Here is a 21,083-nt window from a genome sequence, read left to right on the forward strand (position 1 = left end):
TTTTTACTCATTTTGGCTAGGGTTAGCTTGTGGGCTTACCAAAACTGTGACTGAGACAAGTGTGAGTGTGGGAAAGAGGCACGGACGGAAGTGGTACATAAAATAATGGGTGGGCCAAGTGTGGACTAAAATAAGTGTCGGATTCTGACTTAAAGCCTGCCACCAGATGCAGCTGTACGCTGAAGTACATCAATTAACTTGCCACTATAAAGCCTGCCACCAGATGCAGCTTGTCACTTGCCCCTCACTGATAGGGTTCTGATATGAGTCTGCAAGCAATTGATTTATCATGGTCGCTGTGCAGTCAAACTTCTCTGCTAATGATAATTTGCATTTGCAGCCACTCCCCAGCACCGCCTCAGCCCCCCCTCAGGTGATCTGGCATTAGATTCTCATAAGGAGCGCGCAACCTAGATCCCTAGATCCCTCGAATGCACGGTTCACAGTAGGGTTTGCCACCGCTGATCTGACAGGAGGCGGAGCTCAGGCGGTAATGCTAGCGATGGGGAGAGGCTGTAAATGCAAATGAAGCTTCCCTCACTTGCCTGCTGCTCACCTCCTGCTGTGCGGCCCAGTTCCTAACAGGCCATGAACCGGTATCATGAACTGGTACCAGTCCGTGGCCCGAGGGTTGAGGACCTTTGGTTTAATGCAGTTTGTGCATTTAGCTTGAGCAAGACCACCTAGTTCAATCCTTGATCCTTCTCTTACTAATGGAGGGAACTTAAGCAAGTTACTTAACCTCTTTTTGCCTTAGATTCCTCAGCTGTAAAATGAAGATAATAATAATACACAGTATCTCACTTGATTCTTCCAGCAGCCCCATGAGGTAACAATAGTCCCTACTTCATTAAGTTGTTGTGAGGACCAAAGTGGTTACTACGTATAAAGTGGTTAGAAGGGTGTCTGGCAAATGTTAAGTGTATTATAAGTGTTTGCTTATTAATTACCTTTTATTACCAGCTAAAGTGGACCTGCCATGTAGCAATAGCATAAACATAGTTTATAATTCACTTGGCCCACATGCTTTGAACTTCTTCGATTCTTGACTTTTATTTTTAATTTAGGAGATTTTAATTATTTCAAAATGAGTGTATATGTTTAGATTCTATTTTTCTTTTTATATTGCACTATCCTAAAATTGCATAATTTAAATAAGCATAAAATGAATATGTACTATATGGGCTTTAGGTGTGAAAGTACAATAGATTCAGGGTCCACTGATTGTAATTCTAAAGGCAATTACTATTGACCAATATACAAGGGTTCTAGTAATTGTGCAATTTGCAGAGATGTGGATGGACCTAGAGACTGTCATACAGAGTTAAGTCAGAAAAACAAGTATCGTATAATATTGCTTATATGTGGAATCTAGAAAAATGAACTGATGAACTTATTTGTAAAGCAGAAATAGACACAGACATAGGGAACAAACATATGGATACGGGGGGGGAGAAGGGGGGTGGGATGAATTGGGAGGTTGGCATTTACATATATACACTACTATGTATAAAATAGATTACTAATGAGAACCTACTGTATAGCAGAGGGAACTCTACTCAGTGCTCTGTGGTGACCTAAATGGGAAGGAAATACAAAAAAGAGGGCGTATATATATACATATAGCTGATTCACTTTGCTGTACAGCAGAAACGAACACAACATTGTAAAGCAACTATATTCCAATAAAAATTAATAATAAAATATATGTATACCAGGGTTCTTGTGGGTGTGAAGTGGCTCAGGGTGTGTTCATGACAGGCAGGCAACGAGAGGAAGTAAAAAGATGCCTGTCCAGGTTGACCCCCAAGTAAAACTCATGATGACGCTTGTATGCCAGACACTGTTCTAAGTCTTTTACATACATTCTAGTATTCAGTTCTTACAATACCCTCATGAGATAAATACTATTAATGCCCCCATTTACCGATGTAGAAACTGAGACACAAAAAAATTTAAGCAACTTGCCCAAGGTAACCCAGCTGGTAAATGGTAGTGCTGGGATTTAAACCTAAATATCCTACTCCCAAAACCCAGGTGTAATTATCTCACTACATACACCTCAAAAAATTGTGATGTACAAAGTCTGCTTAGATTCTTCCACGCTTTTCTCTTTAGGACCTCTTTATTTCTTAAATACAGCCCTAGCCACACTGTAATGGGCACAGGTATGCTTATGGTAAACACTTTAGAAAATACAGAAAAATAGAAAGCAAAAAGATTCAAGTAATAATATCACCCCAAAATGACCACTGTTAAAATTTTGTGTTTCCTTCTAGACTTTTTTCTAAGTACATGGTTTTGCTCTAGGTTTGTTTTACATAGTTGTGATCACGTGATATATACAATTTTCATCTTCCGGTTTTCCCTCATATTATGACATGTGCTATCCTATGCTATTAGAAATTTCATAAACTTCTTTTATAGACGCTGCATAATGTACAGTTACGTGGCAGTTCCATAATATATTTACCACTATTCACCTTGAACATCTGAGTATTTCCAGCTTTTTTACTGTGGGATGGATGTCTTTGTCCCCTCTTTCTCAATAGTTTCCCTTCTTCTGACATTTCTTCAGATCTTTCCCAGGCACACAGTGACATTGGTGTCCCTCTAGCTTTCATTCTCTCAAAATTTATTTTTTAGAAAGGAGCTGATAAACTCATTCATACTAAAGTGTACATGGTTCATAAAACTTATTTTCTCTTCAAGGACACTTCTGTCAATTTAAGCCAAAGGAATGGAGCTCTAATTGTGAGGGGTTAGTCACCAGAAAATCTAGCTGGGAGATTCCCCCACCCTCACCAATCAGAGGAGACTCTACAATAGCAAAAAGGTGCAGGGCTGACTTAACGTTAGGAAAGCTAATGAGAAGGCAGACTGGAGCTGCAGAGGTGGTGGCGTGGTAAAAGGGAAGGAAAAAGTTTTGTATAAGCGAGGGTGAAAAAACTGGGTAGAAGAATGGAAGAGAATTAGAAAATTCACTTAGCTGCACTTACCTAGTTTCTCCACCTCTCCTGTGTCTGCCTTTCCAAAGCATCTGGCCTTAGGGATGGGCCCGCCCACCTTCTCCTCAGAACTGCTCGGTCGGTTTCTCAGTCCCAATCATTCTGCCAAGTCTCACAGCTTTGGGGCCTTGCGCGGCCACGGAGCCGGTCGCAAGGAGCGGCAGTGAAGTTCTAAGAGGGCCCATTCCAAGCCCTGGGTCCACAGACCATCCTGTGGGAGCGTCACCTCCCTCGGCTTAAGGAGGAGAGTTAACAATACCTGTGGGGGCAGGGGAGTTTGAGGCCTCGTGTGAAAGTTCACAAAGTCCTGTCCTGCTCACCGCCCCCCCAGCACTCTTTTTTTCCCCCTCCTCCTAGAGGCTTCTAGGAGGCTTTCCAGGCTGCTGGCCAATCCGAGGCTGCAGTGGAGAAGCAAATGGGACCCAAGACAGAACTCAGTTCCCCACGACTCTCCCCACTGCGATGCTGCACTGGCAGTGGCTGGTATGGAGAAAGAGGAGGCGTGCTGGTGTGCCGAATGAAGTCCAAACCAAAGGGGCCAGCGACTCCGCCCCTCTGGATTAGGGAGAGGAGGAAACCATAAATCCGAAAACCTAGCCTGACCAATTAAAAAAAAAAAAAAAAAGCGAGAGCCTCCAGCCTAAGGCTGGGGAGGAGCGCAGCGGTCCCTGAGTAGCCGTCCCCGCTGCAGCCACAGCGTGGGAGCCCTCCCACGCCTGCTCCACCGGGACCCCCGGGCGCACCACGCACGCACCCACCCGCCCTCCTCCCTGGGCCGGCCGCTCCTCCCTCTTTCCTCGCTGGTTGGCCGCGGCGCCGCAGAGCGCGGCGGCGACAGGAGGAGCCGGGCGCGCCCGCCACGCACGGCCACCGAGCTAGCAGGGGCTGCAGGCGCGGCGCGCGAGCTCAGGTGGCGGCGGAGGCGGCGACAGCGGCTGCGGCAGCGGCCAACGCACACCCTCTCCCCAGCGCGGCCGCATCCCTCCTGCACTGAGCCGCGGAGCCGCCGGCGGTCCCCGGGCTCCACTGGCCCCCGCGCGCACGGCCGAGCCCCACGCACAAGAGCGGCCGCCTCTCCTGTGGTTCGGAGCCCGGGCGCCAGCCATGGGGAAGCCGGCGAAGAAGGGATGCGACTGGAAGCGCTTCCTGAGGAATAATTGGCTGCTACTCTCCACCGTGGCTGCGGTGGTGCTAGGTGAGCTGCGTGGCGGGTGGACGACGCGCGCACCCTCACGCCCTCTCAGCGCCCAGGCCGCGTGCGGGGCGGGCGGGTGCGAGGGTGGGCGCGAGGGTGGGCATGGCGCTGGCGCACCCGATGCTCGGGTCCCTCGGCTCCCCCTCGGCCTCGGACACCACGCGGGGGCTTATCCTCGAGGGTGTTGATTTCTGCGTGCAAAGAACAAAGCTCCTCCGGGACTCCCGTTTGGGTGTTCCGCGAGCTGCGGGTTCCTGCTTTACCCAAAATGGTCAAAGGGGCTTGCAAGGGAGAAAGGGAAGCAAGAGCTCTCGGTTCTTCCCGTGTGTGGAAGCAAATGTGGTTTAATTTTTTAAATCCTATCTGCTCCCCCCTTTTTTTCCTGAACCATGCGTTGTCCGGACAGGGATTGAGTGTGGATGATGGTTCCCGATTGGACTGGAAGAGGCACCTGAACCTCAGGGATGGTCCGGTTCCCGGGGGGAGGGAGGAGGTGGATGTTACCTTCGGTCGGTCACCCTGGGCAGTGCCTGGAAAGTGCCTTCCCACGCGGCTAGCCGCTGCCCGCACTGAGGCACGGAAAACCTGCCAGATTCGTGCTTGAATTCAGGAGTATGTAGTTGTGGCCCGCAGGATGTCAAGGGGAAGAGAGCTATCAGATTTCTCCCTTTCCCCCGTGCAAATCTACCGAGGTAGCCTCCCTGAGCTTCCTTGCTCTCCACATTGGTTTTGTATTGAAAGTAATTTTTAAGTCATATGTGCTTGTTTTTAAACAAGGTGTATTTAAGTGATTCATTCCTGAGAAATCACTGGACTAGGTGAATGTCAGATCCATTGCTCAGAGGTATGAGTTGTTCCTATTTAGACTCTGAATTTCTGCCAGGTTGTCTGTTTTACACCTTGGGCCCTGGGATGCTCCTCTTTGGCGTTGGCGCCTGACTGCCTCCTTTCCTCTTAGAGTTGGCACAGGTGGGGACACCCAGCAGGTGAGGCTCCTTTGAAAACCCCACCTTCCATTTGGAAACTGGAGCTGGGGAGAGAGTTAGCCTGTACCTCTCCCAGCCTCATGCACTTTTCTCTCCAGCTGCTGCTTCTGAATCTCAGAATATTTGGTGTTGCCTGCTCCCCCTCTTGGTGCCCAATCCCCCGCCCCCCCAAAAAACGTCTGTGGAGGTTAATGGATTCCTCAGGGTCGGATTTGTTCCTCCAGATCCTTATGCAAAGTCAAGTCAGGTTTCTAGTAAATAAATAACATTCTGGAATTACCTTAGCAGAGGCCACGTGTGGGAGGAAAAGAGAGAAGTAGAGGAGCAAGTCTTGACTGCTTAACTCTTTTCCCCAAGAAGAACCACATGGTTTAGGGCATTTGTTTTGTTTTGTTTTGGTTGGTTGCGTTGGGTCTTCATTGCTGCACGCGGGCTTTCTCTAGTTACGGCGAGCGGGGGCTACTCTTCATTGTGGTGCGTGGGCTTCTCATTGCGGTGGCTTCTCTTGTTGCAGAGCACGGGCTCTAGGCATGTGAGCTTCAGTAGTTGTGGCGCGCGGGCTCAGTAGTTGTGGCGCACAGGCTTAGTTGCTCCGTGGCATGTGGGTTCTTCCCGGACCAGGGCTCGAACCCGTGTCACCTGCATTGGCAGGCGGAGTCTTAACCACTGTGCCACCAGGGAAGTCCCTGGTTAGGGTGTTTTTAAGGGAAGAGTTATCCCACCCCATCACATTTTAAATAACAGATGCCTCAGAGAGAGTGATTTCTTTTCCCCACAGCCAAATAGATGAGATGGCCTTGTTTGTTTTCCTAGTGACAAGATTCCAGAATTAATTGTTAAATCCCTTTTTAAGGATGGTTTTGGGTAGCCTGGCATTTCCCTCCCAATCCCCCATGGGCGTGAAATGATCCTGCCTTTTCAGCTGTGGGGTTTTCCAGAGATACTCACCTATTAACCAAGTGTGGCACACCAGTGTTGAGTTTACCGATTCACTGGAGGCTGGTTTGGCAAAGATTTTGAAAATTGTCCCCTGGCCTTTGGAACTTGTTGCATAAATACGTCTTCAGAGTCACGGGAGATAACATGTCTGTTTTGCAGATGTGGCCTTTGGTGTCAGATGGGCAATTTCCTCCAGTTTTAATGTGGGTAAGCCCCAGGAGCTTGATTCAGATACTTTGCTCCAGAAAGGAAAAACACCATATAAAAATTGTAAGCGCTCAACTGAAGTCTTTCAGCACATTTGCAAAAGGAGCAACATCGGGCAGTCCCTGAGCATTTCAGCTCCTGGTCTGAGAAGTCAAGCCTACACCACCCTCAATGTGTCCATCACAAGGCACTTCCCAGAGTCCTCCTCTTTTCCTCATTCTTTGGAACACTGGGCTTGAGTGCAAAAATCATACCTCTGTCTGTGTAGTCTGTGCTAACTCATTCTGGTTTAAACCCAGAAGTGAAATTGCAGCTAACTCATAACAGGGATGCTAAGTCCATCCATAAGCCCTTTAGGCCATGATAGTAAGTTTATTTTTATAACAGTCTTGATTGATACAGAAGTCACAAGCACTCTCATGTAGCCTCCTTTCTGAACCTTTCAGTATGTGGATCTTAAAGAAGAAAAAACAGTTAAACTTATTTATTACCCTGACAGAATATCATCTTCTGATTAAAATTGAAATGTTTTGTCCCTGCTATAATTCAGCAGCCCTGACACTTTAAAATATTTTGATTTTTGAAGTGAGGGGCAAAGGTTTTTCCCAGCCATCTTAAAGCCTCTGATTTTTGAAGACAGCATTTGAGGGGAAATGAAATTAAAAGTCATCTTTATTAGGTGTAAAAGTTAATTTCTTTCATGGACAAGGAGATGCTAAAAGCTAAATACTTCCTCATATTCTTATTCATGAGATAAAGGGATTGAATAGTTAAGTGACCATCTTTGTTAATTTCTGTGAAACCCTACAAGGTCCTGGAAATAATATCTTGGATTTTTAGGTGAGAGGCCTTTACTAAAATCTGATTAGGAACAATTTTCATTGCATCTATTACAATTCTTTCAAGCTTTTTCCCTGCTTCCGTAGTGTAGTAGTATGAGCACAGAGCCTGGAGTCAAGAGTTCTAGATTTGAATTCTGATACTGTCATGTTCTACCATTTAGACAAAATCTCTGATTCTCTGGAATCCTCAATTTCCTCATCTGGAAAATAGGGATATAGGTCATTACCTCATTTGCTATTAGAGTTGTTTAAGATAATGTGAAAATATCTAGTTGTGTGACTGGCATATAACAAGTACTCAATAAATGTCATTTTAAGATGATTTGAATAATTTCATTGTGAGGAAATTAATATTTTCTTATAAAATAAGGTCTCTCGTGGTCTTTCTCTGTTCTGCTTGGTGTCCAGCCTAGAATTCTGAGTCCAAGGTGATTCAAGTGTTTTGATGACGTGTTCTGTCTAGGTGAACACCAGCCTCCAGAGAATTATTTACTGTTTTAAAAGGATATGGAAAGGATTAATCATTTTGTTTTGTGCCCCATAGCCTGATTCTCATTTCACTTAACAGGGCAGAAATTATGAGGGAAGAATTTTAGTGCTTTCAGTGGGAATTCTGTGCAAGCAGAATCTGTGTGTGATAATTCTGTGTCCAAGCGTTGTGATTCAAGTCAGCCAGTACTGATCATAGCGTGTATAATGTTGGTAAAGCACTCATGGAACCCTCACCCCGTTCACAACATAAAGCCTGATCTTTCTGTCCAGGTTGTGCTTTATCTCAGTGCTTTATTTCAGTCGTTTGAAAAATCTGATTTCCAGGTTGTGGATTTTCAGGAAAGGAAATAGCTGTTGTTATTTACAGGACAGAGCTGGCAAGCTTATTCATCCGGAATAATTTTCTTTGGAGCACTAAAGAAAGGGGTCATTTACAGATTCAGATTCCATTGTCCAAAATCGAGAACAATTCCTTCATGTTCTTAGTAATAACCCTTGCCCTACCCAGCCTTACGTCTCCTACGCCGGAGCTCTTGTATCTGGCAGTGCTAATTTGAGTCATGGTGTAAGCTCTCTTGCTCAGTTTCTACGTGTCTGTGAAGCTCCTGAAGATCGGGGATCGGGCGGGGAGACGACTGCAGCTCAGCGTTCAGAATGTATTTTGTTATCATGAAACTCGTGCTCTGGCAGGTCTCAGGCCTGGTGCTGCTGGGCGTCTAATCAGCTCAGCCTTGGAATATACCTGTAGAGTAACCGATGCTTAAATCATTCGCTCATTCAACAAATATATATTGGGCACCTACTGTGTGCCAGGGAATGTTCTAGAACCAGGGCACATAACAGTGAACAAAATAAAAAACCCTGTCCTCATGGGACTTATGTTCAAGTGGAGACAAGCAGACAGTAAACCGGAAAAATAGGTAAACTACAATGTAGAGTATGTTAGATGGTGAGAGTGCTCCAGAGTAACAAAGCAGAGAGGGCGCTGGGGGATTGCAGGTTGAAATAGGGAGAATGGGAAGGCCCTGCTGGGAAGGCGAGAATTGAAGTGAGACTGGAAAGAGGTGAAGGAGCACAGATATCTGGGGAGATCCTGATGTGTTTAAGGAAGAGCATGGGGGTGGAGTGAGGAGGTGGGGGGAAGAGGCAGTAGGATGGTGTGAGTTCTTATAAGGACTTTGACTTTTACTGGGAGTTGGGAAACGATTAAAAGGTGTTGAGCAGAGCAGTGACATGGTCTGATTATCTTTTAATCAGCTTTCCCTGGCTGGCTGCTCTTTTGACCACAGACAGCGGAGACAAGTGTGGAAGCAGAGAGACCAGTTTAGGAAGCTAGTACAATTAACCTGCTATGTATTTTTTTTAATTAAAAAAAATGATTTATTTTATAATTGTTCTGTATAAGAAAGTTAGGATCTTGTTCTGCTATGTATTTTACACTTTTCTAATCTCATTTCCATCATGGCTAGTGAAATCTTAGGAAATACTTAAGAAAAAGCAATGAAAAACATATTGCAGCTATAAAGTGGGCCTTATTGTTCACCGTTACATGGACGAGGAAACAGACTTGGAACAGTGCAGAACTCGCTCAGGATCACTCAGATAACAACTGGCAATGCCCAGTCTTCCTATACTTTTCCTTCCTCCCCCTTTGGACTGCTGTCCTCTGTCTTGTTCCCCATCTCCCTGTCATATTTGGTCCTTGCAGACCCTCCTGGAGACCATGGTGGTCTGGCTGTATGCCACATCAGGATAGGGTATGAGGATTGTGTAGTGTGCACTTTGGGCTGTAGTTGGCGCCTTTCTCCCCTGAGACTGAGAAGGGGCTGCAACATGCCTCCACAGGACTCTCGGAATTGCAGTGTGTGCCCTGGAGGAACACTGCTCCTGTGGGATTTGCCAGACTGATCAGCCAGACTGGTCTCCACTCTAGGCTCAGAGCCACCCTTACACCTCTGTCCATGAGGCTGCCCTGCTATTCTTTCCACCTTCAAAGCCTGCCCTTTCTACCTTGTAACTAAGTGGCTTGGTGTGACTGGCACAAAGGGTGTGATTGAGGGACATGGGGGGAGAAAAAGCAAGGCTGCCACGGAGGTTGGCGGCCAGATCCTAGAGAGACTGGAATGCCATGCTGATAAGTCCAGACATGCTCCTGAGGACAAAACTGGACAATGACATAGGCAGGACTGTGCTTAGAAAAGATCCTTGAGGCAGATGGATGTGGAAAATGGATCCGAGAAGGGTGATCTTGCAAGTGGGCAGATCACCCTAGGGGATTACTGTTAAGGTCCAGGCAGAGAGAGAGAGAGATGGGGGCCTTAGCAGAGCAGCAGCATTGAGAGTGGAAAGGAAAGGACAGCTCTGTGAGGTGTTCAGCAGGTTAATCTGATGCGGCTTGGCTAGGTTTAGTCCTCGGGAGAAGGAGGTGGTGATGTCTGGCAGGAGAGGAAGTCCTGGAGGGGGCAGCAGCTTGGAAAAGAACTATCACGCTCTCCCACTGTACAGAACCAATGTCTACTTGCTTTTTGTAACTGTATAGTTAGAGTGTATTCTAATTTCCTGCCTTCCCCACTGACCCATGAGCCCTTGAGAGAAGGAATTCTGTGTTGCCCCTCTCTATACCCACAGCACCTGTCACAATACCTGGTGGGCTCAATACATTTGTTAAATTGTTGTGTCATTTATGACTCAGAGAGATAGTTAGACGTTATCCTTGTTTATTGAATGAGTAAATGAGCCCAAAGCTAAGCTTGAATTCCACCATACATTCTTCTCTGCCTACTTCAGCCTCCTCTGATCTGCATCATTAAGACAGATTAACACTTAGTTTACATATACTTATCAAGCATGTTAAACTTTTCTTCTTCAAAACTAGATTATAGACCCCTAGAGGGCGAAAGCATTCTGATTACCCTTAGCAGGCACTAGAAAATGAAAGGAGACCTTAAAGTAATGAGACTGACTCTAAAACACTATATAAAAAAGTGAATCTTTGTTTCTTGTCAGAAGGAAGAGAGGTTTGGATTAGCTGGAAGATCAAAGAGATTTCATTCATGTGCCAACTCCAATTTATAGGTAGTGGACTGTCTGGCGTGATATGTTTGTTGAGAAAGAAAAGTTCTGAAATTGATTACTGATGTCTGCCAAGGGCTTAAGGTCAGGAAATAGTGGCCTGTGTGCTGCATACTTGTTGACCCTGGGTCAGAAAGTCCCTGAAGTTCCTTCTAGCTTTAAAATCCCTTAGCTCTATGCTTGTATAGTCATTCCTCAGTTCATTGCTGGGAGTTAGAGGAAGTCTTCCTTAGGGAACTAAGGAAGGGTTAAAAGTCATTACTAGAGGGTAAAATGACCTTGATGTTGAGTCATTTGTTCTACATCTGTGACTTGGGGTGTAAAAATGTAAATTGTGTGTGGGACTGTTACCAGGGTAATGTTCTATGTTAGCCTTAAATTATTCATCACAACAGTAATGTGAGGTCTAATAAACTTACGTTGTTTCTATACATGTATATATATCTTGCATGTATCTGCTTAATTAAGTACCTTTGAGAAGCCATCCTTTAGCTGACTTGTCCCTAGTTCCACATATTGAAGGATTAGGGAAACAATTTTGGGCTTTGAATGCCTATGCCTGGTGCTTTCAGTTTTTAAACCAAATCAGAACCCACCAGAGTTGGGGAATCACTGAAAAGATTCTGATTTTTGGCTGATCAAACTTAACCCATCTGTCAAAAATTTGAGCAGTGGGCATAAGAAATAAAGGAAGCTTCAAACGACGACATAAGATGTAGAAAATTATCACATGCCAAATTTGGATTTGGTGGAGCTCATATAGTAGCTCAGATGAGTAAAAACCTTGGGTTGCTCAGACCCGGTGTAAATAAATGGGATTAGGAATTAGCTGTTGGAGAGCATATGCGTGCTCATATGAACACTTGCTTATTAAGAGAGAAAGCTTTCCATGTTAATTACTTGGGAGAAATTGTGATTACCTTTAGCAGAACTGAGACTGAAAATAGCTGTCCTATATAGAGTCAGTGACATGCTGGCCTGGTGCCAGGCAGCTCTGTTCACCTGAGGAACTGCAGATCTCCCCCATGTTGATGTCGCTGGAGATCTGGGGTCACGAGTACCGTGGGGACTCCAGCACTCTCGAAGAAAATGAGCTCATCTTAGACGGAACTGAGTGGCCCACTTAAACTCCCCCGCAGCAATGTCTGTTAAAGTAGCAAGTCTTTTCAATGGCCTTTCCTATTTTGAATGTTAAACATACATCTAATAGAAGACAACATTGAAGACAGTTACTATTAAGCCAATAATTCACTTCGGAGCTGTAGTTTAGCACAGCAGATAGATTTAGAAGGAGCTGATTCATTATAGTTGCTGAGGAAAACAGCCCCAAACTGCGACAAAGAGTGCTCTGTTGTAATTAGAACGCTCCACAGTAACACCTCTGTTAATGGAAAGGAAGTGTTTCAGTGACTCACTCATTGCCAGAAATGTTACTACCCTACCTTTGAAAAATATCTGCCCACTGCCTGTTCCATTACCAGAGGTAGAATATTTCCTTTCCAGCAAATACTCCTGCACTTTCTGGGATGGGCAGACCTTGTCCCAGCTCACAGACACTTCATGCTGTGTGTCCTGGGTGGTTCCTCTCCCAGGCCCAGCCCCAGTTGTGTGAGCTCTGGGCAGTGGTCCCCGCTCTGCCAGGAGAGTGGGGACTCTGTGCCTTGTTCTCTACCACGAGACCCAGAACCAGCACTGAGGAAACAAGACCCTCCCACCAATCCCTCCACACTCAGGCTAAGGTCTTTGTTCCCAGAGCCCTTGTTGGTCAGAGTCCATAACAGGGTCCACAAGCAGAACAGTTGTCACAGCAGATTTTCCTGTGTCCAGGAAGGGTCCTGATACCAGCATCATGTGACTCTGCTAGGTCTGCATATTGAAGCAAAGTGGTGGCCTTTGGGACTGGAACTTCTATTCAGAAGTGACCTCAGCGGGGGTCTGCACTGTGTGTTAATTTTTACAGCTGCATTGAGACAACTATGCTCTCAGGGGGTTAAAACTGTACTTACTTACTTGGCTAAGGAGGAAATCCTTAGAGGACAATGCTTAATTGAGATTATAAAATTAAATTATTTTTCTACCACTTGAGAGTTATCTGGTTACTTATAATTCAGTAAAGAATTAAGTCAACAAAAAAATGCACCATCACCAGAAATGCCAAACCACAAAAAGCCTAATCTCCGAGCATTACTGGAAAATAAACTGATTCTGTTCTATTTCTGTGGCTATTTCATATACTTAATTGTTTTCTGAGCCACGTAACCACTTTACAAGTTTCATATAAGATTTCCCAAATTATGAGACAATGAGGGAGACACATTTTCTCCTTTGAAAATATGTTTTTCTGTGGGTAACCAAGCCTAATAGGTAATATTTATTGAGGGCTTATTATGACTTTTATGCACATTATTTCCCATTTGAGCCTTAGCACAATGAGGTAAGAAGTGTACTTTTTTTACAGAAAAGGAGACTGAAACTTACAAGGCTTAAGTCACGTGAGGTCACAGTCAGAGCTGGGATTTGCACCCAGGACTGACTCCAAAACTGCAGTTCTTAACTATTAAGCAAGGCTACTTCCTAATGAACCTTGATACACCTAATTGATAGTTCAGAGCATTCTTGTAGACTTCACTCTTGTACAGTAGCTAAATAAAGCCTAGTAGCCTCCTTCTTACTCCATCCCTTGTCTGTCTCTTGGCTTTTCTTTATCATGTCCTTCAACCTGAGACATTCTACAGTATTTAGTCCTTCCCCTATTCATCTCCCATATAAACCTTCTATTTGAACTTATTCTAGTTGAGCTTGTCTAAGAGTTGCTTTCCCAGGATGTGTCATACTCTCCTGCCCTACTGCTTTTGCTCATGTGTTTCACCCACTGTTATCCTACCCATCCTTGATGGTGGATCTAATTTTCACTTTTATCATATAGACTTCTCTGACTGCCAGTCAGAGATGATTTCCCTTCTCTGTGCTCATATAACCCTTAATTTATTTTCCCAAATTGTACTGCATTTGAACCACTACTCCTAATCCTGCCCTGTGGCAGACATCACTAATTGACTATAGGCACTCTTTACCTTGGAGCTTTGTTATGACCTCAGAATCCTCAAAACTCTTCTCTAGGCAACTACTGTTAATCAAAGGGAACTGGCATGTAAGACGAAAAATATTGTCCATTGCTGGGAAAATCTATTCATTTTGCAGTTAATTTAAATTGAACAAGTGTTGATGTTAACGGGCAAGAGATGCAGAGTTGAAGTCTGTGTTTTGTCTTAGTCTGTCAGGCAACATGTGCACAGAAATCACTAATATGAGTGTAAGTGTTGTAAATGCTGCAGGAAAGCTACAACACGCCTTGGGCCTTCAAAGAAGAGGGGGAATTGAGAAACAGGTGGAAATGGGAATTGGAGGAGGCCAGGAATGGCCTTGAGCAGGTGTGGTAGGATTTCTGGGCTTGAAGATTGGAAAGACGACAAACCCAGGTAGAGATAATGATATGAGTACAGGGGTCTTTATCTTGTGTCCGATTTCAGTATTGTATGAAACTATTTAATATATGTATTGTTATGTTTTTACAGCTTCTCTTTCTTATCTCAGTGTCCTGAGGGTTAAAAAAAAAAATGCTGTCTTATATGGGTCTGTCACACTCATAGCATCTAACCTGGTACCTGCTTCATAAGAGATGCTCCCAAATATTTTTGACTGATATAGAACCTTCTTCATTGAAGAAGAGGTCAATCCTTGATGAGCCTATCCCATCGACCCCCTAGTTACCCAGTAAGTTGCATGGGTTTTTGAGTGAAGACCCTGAGGAACTCTTATCCAAGCTGGGGTCATCTGAAATATACTTTACTCCTAGTTTGGGGGCCCCAGAAGAAGGGCAAGCCTAAATCACTAACAGTTCTGAAGCCATTTTAGTGTGAGCTCAGCATGACCCTGGAGCTTTCAGAATGGAGAGCATCTTTCTACCCTGAGGAAGATCTGACCTTCTCAGGAAACCAGCACAGGAATGAGCCTGATCTCCAGAGAGTTCTTTGGACTAATTAGACTAACTAATATTTCCATACAATACTGAAACTGGACAGAATTAGAGAGATTGGAAGATCCATCTGGCTTCCCAAAGTTGGGCCATGGCATGGAGCTGAATCACCCTTGGATGGTAGAGTCTTTTTGAATGTGGTATTTGGCAACTCCTATGTCTTTCAGTGAATTTTTTTCTAGGTTTTCCCCCTCCACACATCGTTTCACATCCCTGTCCAAATTCTGCCCATTTCTGTCCCTGTCTGGAGATTATTTCTATGATAAGAGATTAATTAGCCTGTCTGTGCTGCTTGTTCCAGTAGACCTTGAGCTTAAACAGCTTGGACAAACACTAGACTTGGTTGTTAAAGATTCTGAAGATGAGTTTTTACTTTTTTTATTAGCAAAAGTTAATTGTCAACCAGGAGACATAACAGGTTTGCTCCATTTCTGCTTCCGCTTCATTGATTTCTTTCTCACACCTAGAGAATTTCCTGAGGTTTCATCACATGGGAGAAATTCTGAGTTCCACAGAGTAACAGAGGTTGAGCTCTTGTTTGTTGCCAGTGCAGAACACACAGTCCCGGAGAAACATGCCCAGGTCTTCTCTGTAACTGGTTTGCCATTTGCATTGAATGTAAGTATTTGCCAGTAATCTCTAACTAGCTTGTTTTTTTTTGAAAAAAAAATTAGAAGTTTACATCTACTGTTGTTTAAGTGGAAATGATTGGGTAAGGTTTGGCTGCGTTGGGTCTGTGTTGCTGTGCGTGGGATTTTTCTAGTTGCGGCAAGCGGGGCTACTCTTTGTTGTGGTGCATGAGCTTCTCATTGCGGTGGCTTCTCTTGTTGCGGAGCACGGGCTCTAGGTGCGCAGGCTCAGTAGTTGTGGTGCACGGGCTTAATTGCTCCGCGGCATGAAGGATCTTCCTGGACCAGGGCTTGAACGCATGTCCCCTGCATTGGCAGGTGGATTCTCAACCACTGTGCCACCAGGGAAGCCCCCTTGGCTGCTTTTTAAATTGCAAGTAAGTAACCATAGAAGACTAGATTTATTGAATCCAAGATCAAGATCCTGCAGTGCTCATCGCTGAGTTTTTAAAGGCTTTTTGAATCCTGTTCAGGGCTCTGTGTTCTAGGGGAAAGTGTTGGTAGATCACAGTGAATTTTGCAGTGAGGTTTGCAGCTGTGACTTTTTGCTTAGATTCTCTCTCTTTCTCCCCTTTTACAGCCTCTCCCCATGCCCTGGAACATCTGTTCATGAGGGCAATACTGAGAAAGGAGGCTGAAGATCCTCACAAACGTAAAACATTCCAAGATTCCAAGAATAAACGAAATCCTCTAGTATTACTGTGAAAAGATTATACTCACCATGTTTGTTTCTTTTTTTTTTCTTTTTTTGGTCTCTGCCAGTCATCTTAAATGCATTTATACTTATCTCTAGACCTTAAATCTAATCCATTGTTTTTATCAAATGAGCTAAACATGTGGAGGTACTTTATAAAACTATAAAGTGTCTTATAAATGTTTGTTATTGTTTCCCATAAACAAAGAAAAAAGGGAGTCATGCAAATTGTAAAACTTGAGTCCTGGTTACAATGTTATTCCTTGAAGACACTAATATACAATGTTATCTTCGTGTGTTTTCTAGGGCCCAACTCTCATCCCTGTGAAAAGACATCTGGCCCTTTTTAGCTATATGACATGTTTAATATTCTATACATGAGTGTTCTTTCCTTTCAGAGGTAATAAACAAGCTGGTCTGTCTTTGCCTTTTTTCTTTCAGTTAGGGTTAAGAGAAGCATCTGAGGTATTTAGAGACAGAAATCCCTGACCCAAACTTTCAACACTGGGTACCACGTTCATTTTAATTTAGGAAATATTATACAGTTCTTCAAATACACCTTAACTCATTTGAAGATGAAAGTAAATATTTCTGCAGTCCTTCTGGGAGTGGGGAAGGAGAGGTCAGAGTTAAGGCTCCATAGAAGTTAGGAGAAGAGAGGGATAAACAGTTGGCAGGCAGGAACATGGTAAGAATAAGCAGGTGACACAATTTTGAGGCAGAGGTGAGGAATGGGCTGAGAAAGTTGGGGAGTCCCAGTTACTTAGACTTAGCACTCTGGATGCAGGGTTCATCAAGATGGGAATTCCAGGCTTGTGACAGGTCTAGAAAATCCAGGATGACTGGCTCCCTTCTCTCTCGCAGAGGTCCATCTCTTTCCTGCTCTCAAATTGCCCCTGACTAAACCCCACTGTGGGGTAGATGGTCAGATTTCTTTTACACATGGAAAGAAGCCTTCCTAAGATTGTGTAATGAACCAAGAAGGTGTTTATGGGAGTTGTAAAACTGGTTACTGTAAAGAGGTAGGGTTCCCGGATAATCTGGTGTTAAACCCGAAGAAAAGGTGTGTCCTTCAAGCAGAGGATTCCAGGGCCTCTCCAAACTGTGTACGTCTGAGTGAGGAGACTTGTCATTCCTTCAGGGACTTGGAGACCAAATATTTGCCTGGGTACCAAGGAGGGGAAAGAGTGGAGTATGGCCACAAGGTAGATGAAGATCTTTCACAGGAATGTATAAAATAACCTGATCGGTAGAATGACCCATGAGTTTAGCAGATGTGAACCATTTTAAGACGGAAAAAAAAAAGTAGAATAAAAAAAGTCAACCACAGGTAGGAAACGGGAGATTTTAGAATCCACAAGTCAAGTCATAGATAGGTATCTCAGGAAATAACCCAAACACACATATGTGGGACTGACCCATCTTTAGGGGGGAGGGACAGTCTGGTTGTTCCTAGCTTAGAACAAGCTGGGCCTCTAAGCCAGTTGAATGCTTGCTGTAGAGACTGGATTCCTGTGGGTTGGTCCTATAACCAACCTTATCCTCACTTGAACCCAAGGGACTCTTTGGACTCCAGGGGCTCCAGAAGCCTGGGAGAAGTCCCAAGGTGTAGGAACCAGGCACCTAACTTCTCATGGGTACATTACTATACCCATTGTCCATCACTGGAGAGGCCATATTTATGATGCCTCTCTGGGTTTGATGGCCCTGGGACAACATGGCAGAATTGTACCCACATTCCTATAGCCCAGTTTTCACGCTCTGCTAATGGTACCCTATCTCAGCTATTTTCTCCTGCCTTTTGTAATCAGATTTGATGAGTAACGAATAGAAAATGCAGTGGTTTCCTGGGCATATGCATTAAATAGCAAAATGGTTCACTTCAGTGCAGCAGGTATTGGCCAAACATCCATGGAGTGTCAGGCACTGGTGCCTGGGACATTACAGGGGTACAAAAGTGAGCATACAATGCTTATGCCTTGGGAACTTGCGATGAAGGGAGGGGCTGAGATAGAGGTCTTTTAGAGGGGACAATAGATGAAGATGAAGCTCTGAAGGACCCAGAGAAGAGACTCATCTCACCTGGGGAGAGACCCTGGGAAAGGCTTTCTGGAGGAGGTGACTCTGTTTTGAGGGGTGATTAGCACTTCACTAGGCAAAGATAGTGACAAAGGGTTTCCCTTGGAGGGGGATCTGCGAACAAGCGCACAAAAGCAAGGAGCATCTTTAAGAAACAGCAAGGAGTTTATTGTGACCGGACATGATAAGATCAATGATGATGAAGATGTGAGGGCCTATATCAGCTAGGGCAGACCTGGCAGAAAACAGATGATCCACTCTCTCAAAAGTATATAACTGAACAGACTGTAATCAAGGGACTACTTACAGAGTTAGGTGGGGTTAAGGAATGGTGAGGCACCCAGGGCTAGTAACTGTGGGAAGCTGTTAACTCTCCTATGCCAGAATGGTCAAGGGAAGCGGGGACAGTGTTATCACAGTCCATTGGGGGCTGGGCTGCAACAGAGTAGCTGCTTGATAGGACCTGTATGGCCACAGAGGAACATAGCCACTACCAGAACCATGGCAGGACAGGGAAGGAATGAAGACAACATATATCCCAACTTTTCTCTCTCTGTCCTAAGATCCACAGTTAGTGCTTCTCCTTGGCTAAAGCCAGAGGGCAAGGAACCCCAGGTTACATAATTGGTAGAGATCACTCTCCCGGGACACAAAGCGGGGCAGAAAAGGACAGAAGGTAAATCTAAAGGGCAAAGGGAGAATAACGGGCACAGAGCCACATGGCATTGAATGCCATGCTAAGAGGTTTTCTTGGGACACCATTATCAAGTTCTACGAATGATGGTAGAGAAGTTAGTCTGATGGTGTCTGGTAATACTGGAGGCCTCTGCTATGGGCATTTTGAGAAGTAAGTGTATAATGACTCCTGTATCGTCTGTAACCATGTACCAGCATGACCATTCTCCTACCTTGCCCTATCCCACAGGCCCATCCCCATGGCTTCCACAGCTAGAAGGCCTTGCCCTCACATCAACCAGCTTTTCTTTCATGCAAAGAGGGCCAGCGTGGTTGATCGAGAGGGCACCCAGAATATCAGTGACACTTTCGCTCTCCCCACTCTTCTAATTGGAAGTGACAGAAAATCCCAGTTGAACAGGCTTAAGTCAGAAATGTGGGGGGTTGGCATAGAATTTATGGTTCAGAGAATTTAAGAGCTCAGAAATGGTGAGTGGTTTCAAGTACAGCTGAATTCAGGGGTTCAAAAATATCATTCTGTCCTATTCTCTCTTTACGTGTAATCTCTGCACTCTTTGTGTTATTTTCACTCTCAGGTAAGACACTCCCACTGGTGGTGAGATAGCTGCCAGCACAGTTCAAGGTTTCCATATCCCTGCTTCATACCCAGCAGAAAAGAGAAAATGTCTCTCTGTTCAAACAAGACTCTGGGGCCTTGGCCTGAGTTTCACTCAGTCCTAATTGGGTCAATGACCATTCCATAATCAGTCTTGGTACTAAGGAAACGAGATTATCTGACGGACCAGGCCAAAGTCACTCCTTCATCCCACCCTCTTCCCCTAACTTCTGAATTAGTTATAACTTGAGCTGGACCTGAAACAGATTGAGAGTTGGGAGATATGCTATTAACAGCAGAGACAATGGACATTGGGTGGCAGTTACAGCAAATGTTTTGCCTTTTATCTGTTGTGCTCCTGAACTGTTTCCTGAATGCACTTGGTGTATACTCATTGCTAAGCTTTATTGAATTCATAGCATTACAGAAACATTTGAAGTTGTTTAGATAATAAACACATACTTTGAAAATAATTAAGACAGAAACTACTTTAAAGCCTGAGGGAGGAGAAGGAAAATTAAGCAAGGCCCACAATTGAATTTTTGCTTTAAACTCTTAAGAATTTTAAAAAAACAACCCCCCGAACCCCAAAAACCCAGCCTATTGCTAGTGTCATATTTAGTGATGAAAGTCTGAATGCTCTCCCCTTAAAATCAGGAATAATGCAAGGATGTCCACTCTTACCACTTCTATTCAGTATCTCACTGGAAGCCTGATCCAGTGCAATACAGCAAGAAAAAGAAATAATGAACATAGATTGGAGAGAAATAAAACTTACCCTGTTCACAGATGGCACGGTTTTCTACATAGAAAATCCCAAGGAATCTACAGAATAACTCCTAAAACTGGTAAGTGATTTAGCAAGGTTGCAAGATACAAGATTAATTCCCAAAAAAGCATTTGTTATTTCTATATACTAACAATGTAAGATTGGAAATTTTAAAATATTATTTAAAATAGCTCCAAAAAGTAAAAGATCAGGTATATATCTAACAAGATGTATGAATAGGATCTATAGTTGAAAATTACAGAACACTGATGAAAGAAATTCCAGACCTAAATAAACAGTCATACCTGTTCGTAGATTGGAAGATACATCATAATGATGATGTCAGTTCTTCTCAAATTGGCTTATAGTTTTAATGCAATTCTAGTCAAAATCCTGGAAGTATTTTTTGTAGATGTATCAGACAAACTGATTCTAAACTTTATATGGAAAGGCAAAGGAATAACAAGCAATTTGGAAAAAGAAGAAGAAAGTTGGAAGAATCACAGATGACAGTAATCAAGACTTTGTAATACTGGTGAAGGGATAGGCACATAAGTCAATAAAATGGAATAGAGATTCCAGATTTTTGACAAAGATGCAAAAGCCGTTCAAAGAAGAAAGTAAGTCTTTTCAGCAAATGGTATTGGAACAGCTAGACATTCACATGCAAAAAAAAAAAAAAGAAGAATCTCTACCTAAACATCATATTTTATACAAAATTAACTCAAAACGGATCATAGATCTAGAAGAAAAGTAAAAAAAATTTTCAGTCTTTGTGACCTAGAGTTAGGCAAAGAGTTCTTAGATATTATGACCAAATAGAATTCATAAAAGAAAAAATTGA

At 44.0% G+C, this 21,083-nt stretch overlaps 1 protein-coding gene across 1 annotated transcript in view; it reads left to right on the plus strand.

Annotated features, from left to right (window-relative positions):
- Window positions 1-3,855: 3,855 nt before the first annotated feature.
- SLC1A1 (solute carrier family 1 member 1) overlaps window positions 3,856-21,083 on the plus strand; it is a 62,606-nt gene continuing 45,378 nt past the window's right edge. The window contains exon 1 of the mRNA XM_030877094.2: window positions 3,856-4,203. Within this exon, the coding sequence (XP_030732954.1) occupies window positions 4,113-4,203 (91 nt within the window). The 5' untranslated portion in view covers window positions 3,856-4,112. The remainder of the gene's footprint in view (window positions 4,204-21,083) is intronic.

Source organism: Globicephala melas, chromosome 6 (genome assembly GCF_963455315.2).
Source record: "Globicephala melas chromosome 6, mGloMel1.2, whole genome shotgun sequence".
In the NCBI taxonomy this organism is placed as follows: Eukaryota; Metazoa; Chordata; class Mammalia; order Artiodactyla; family Delphinidae; genus Globicephala; species Globicephala melas.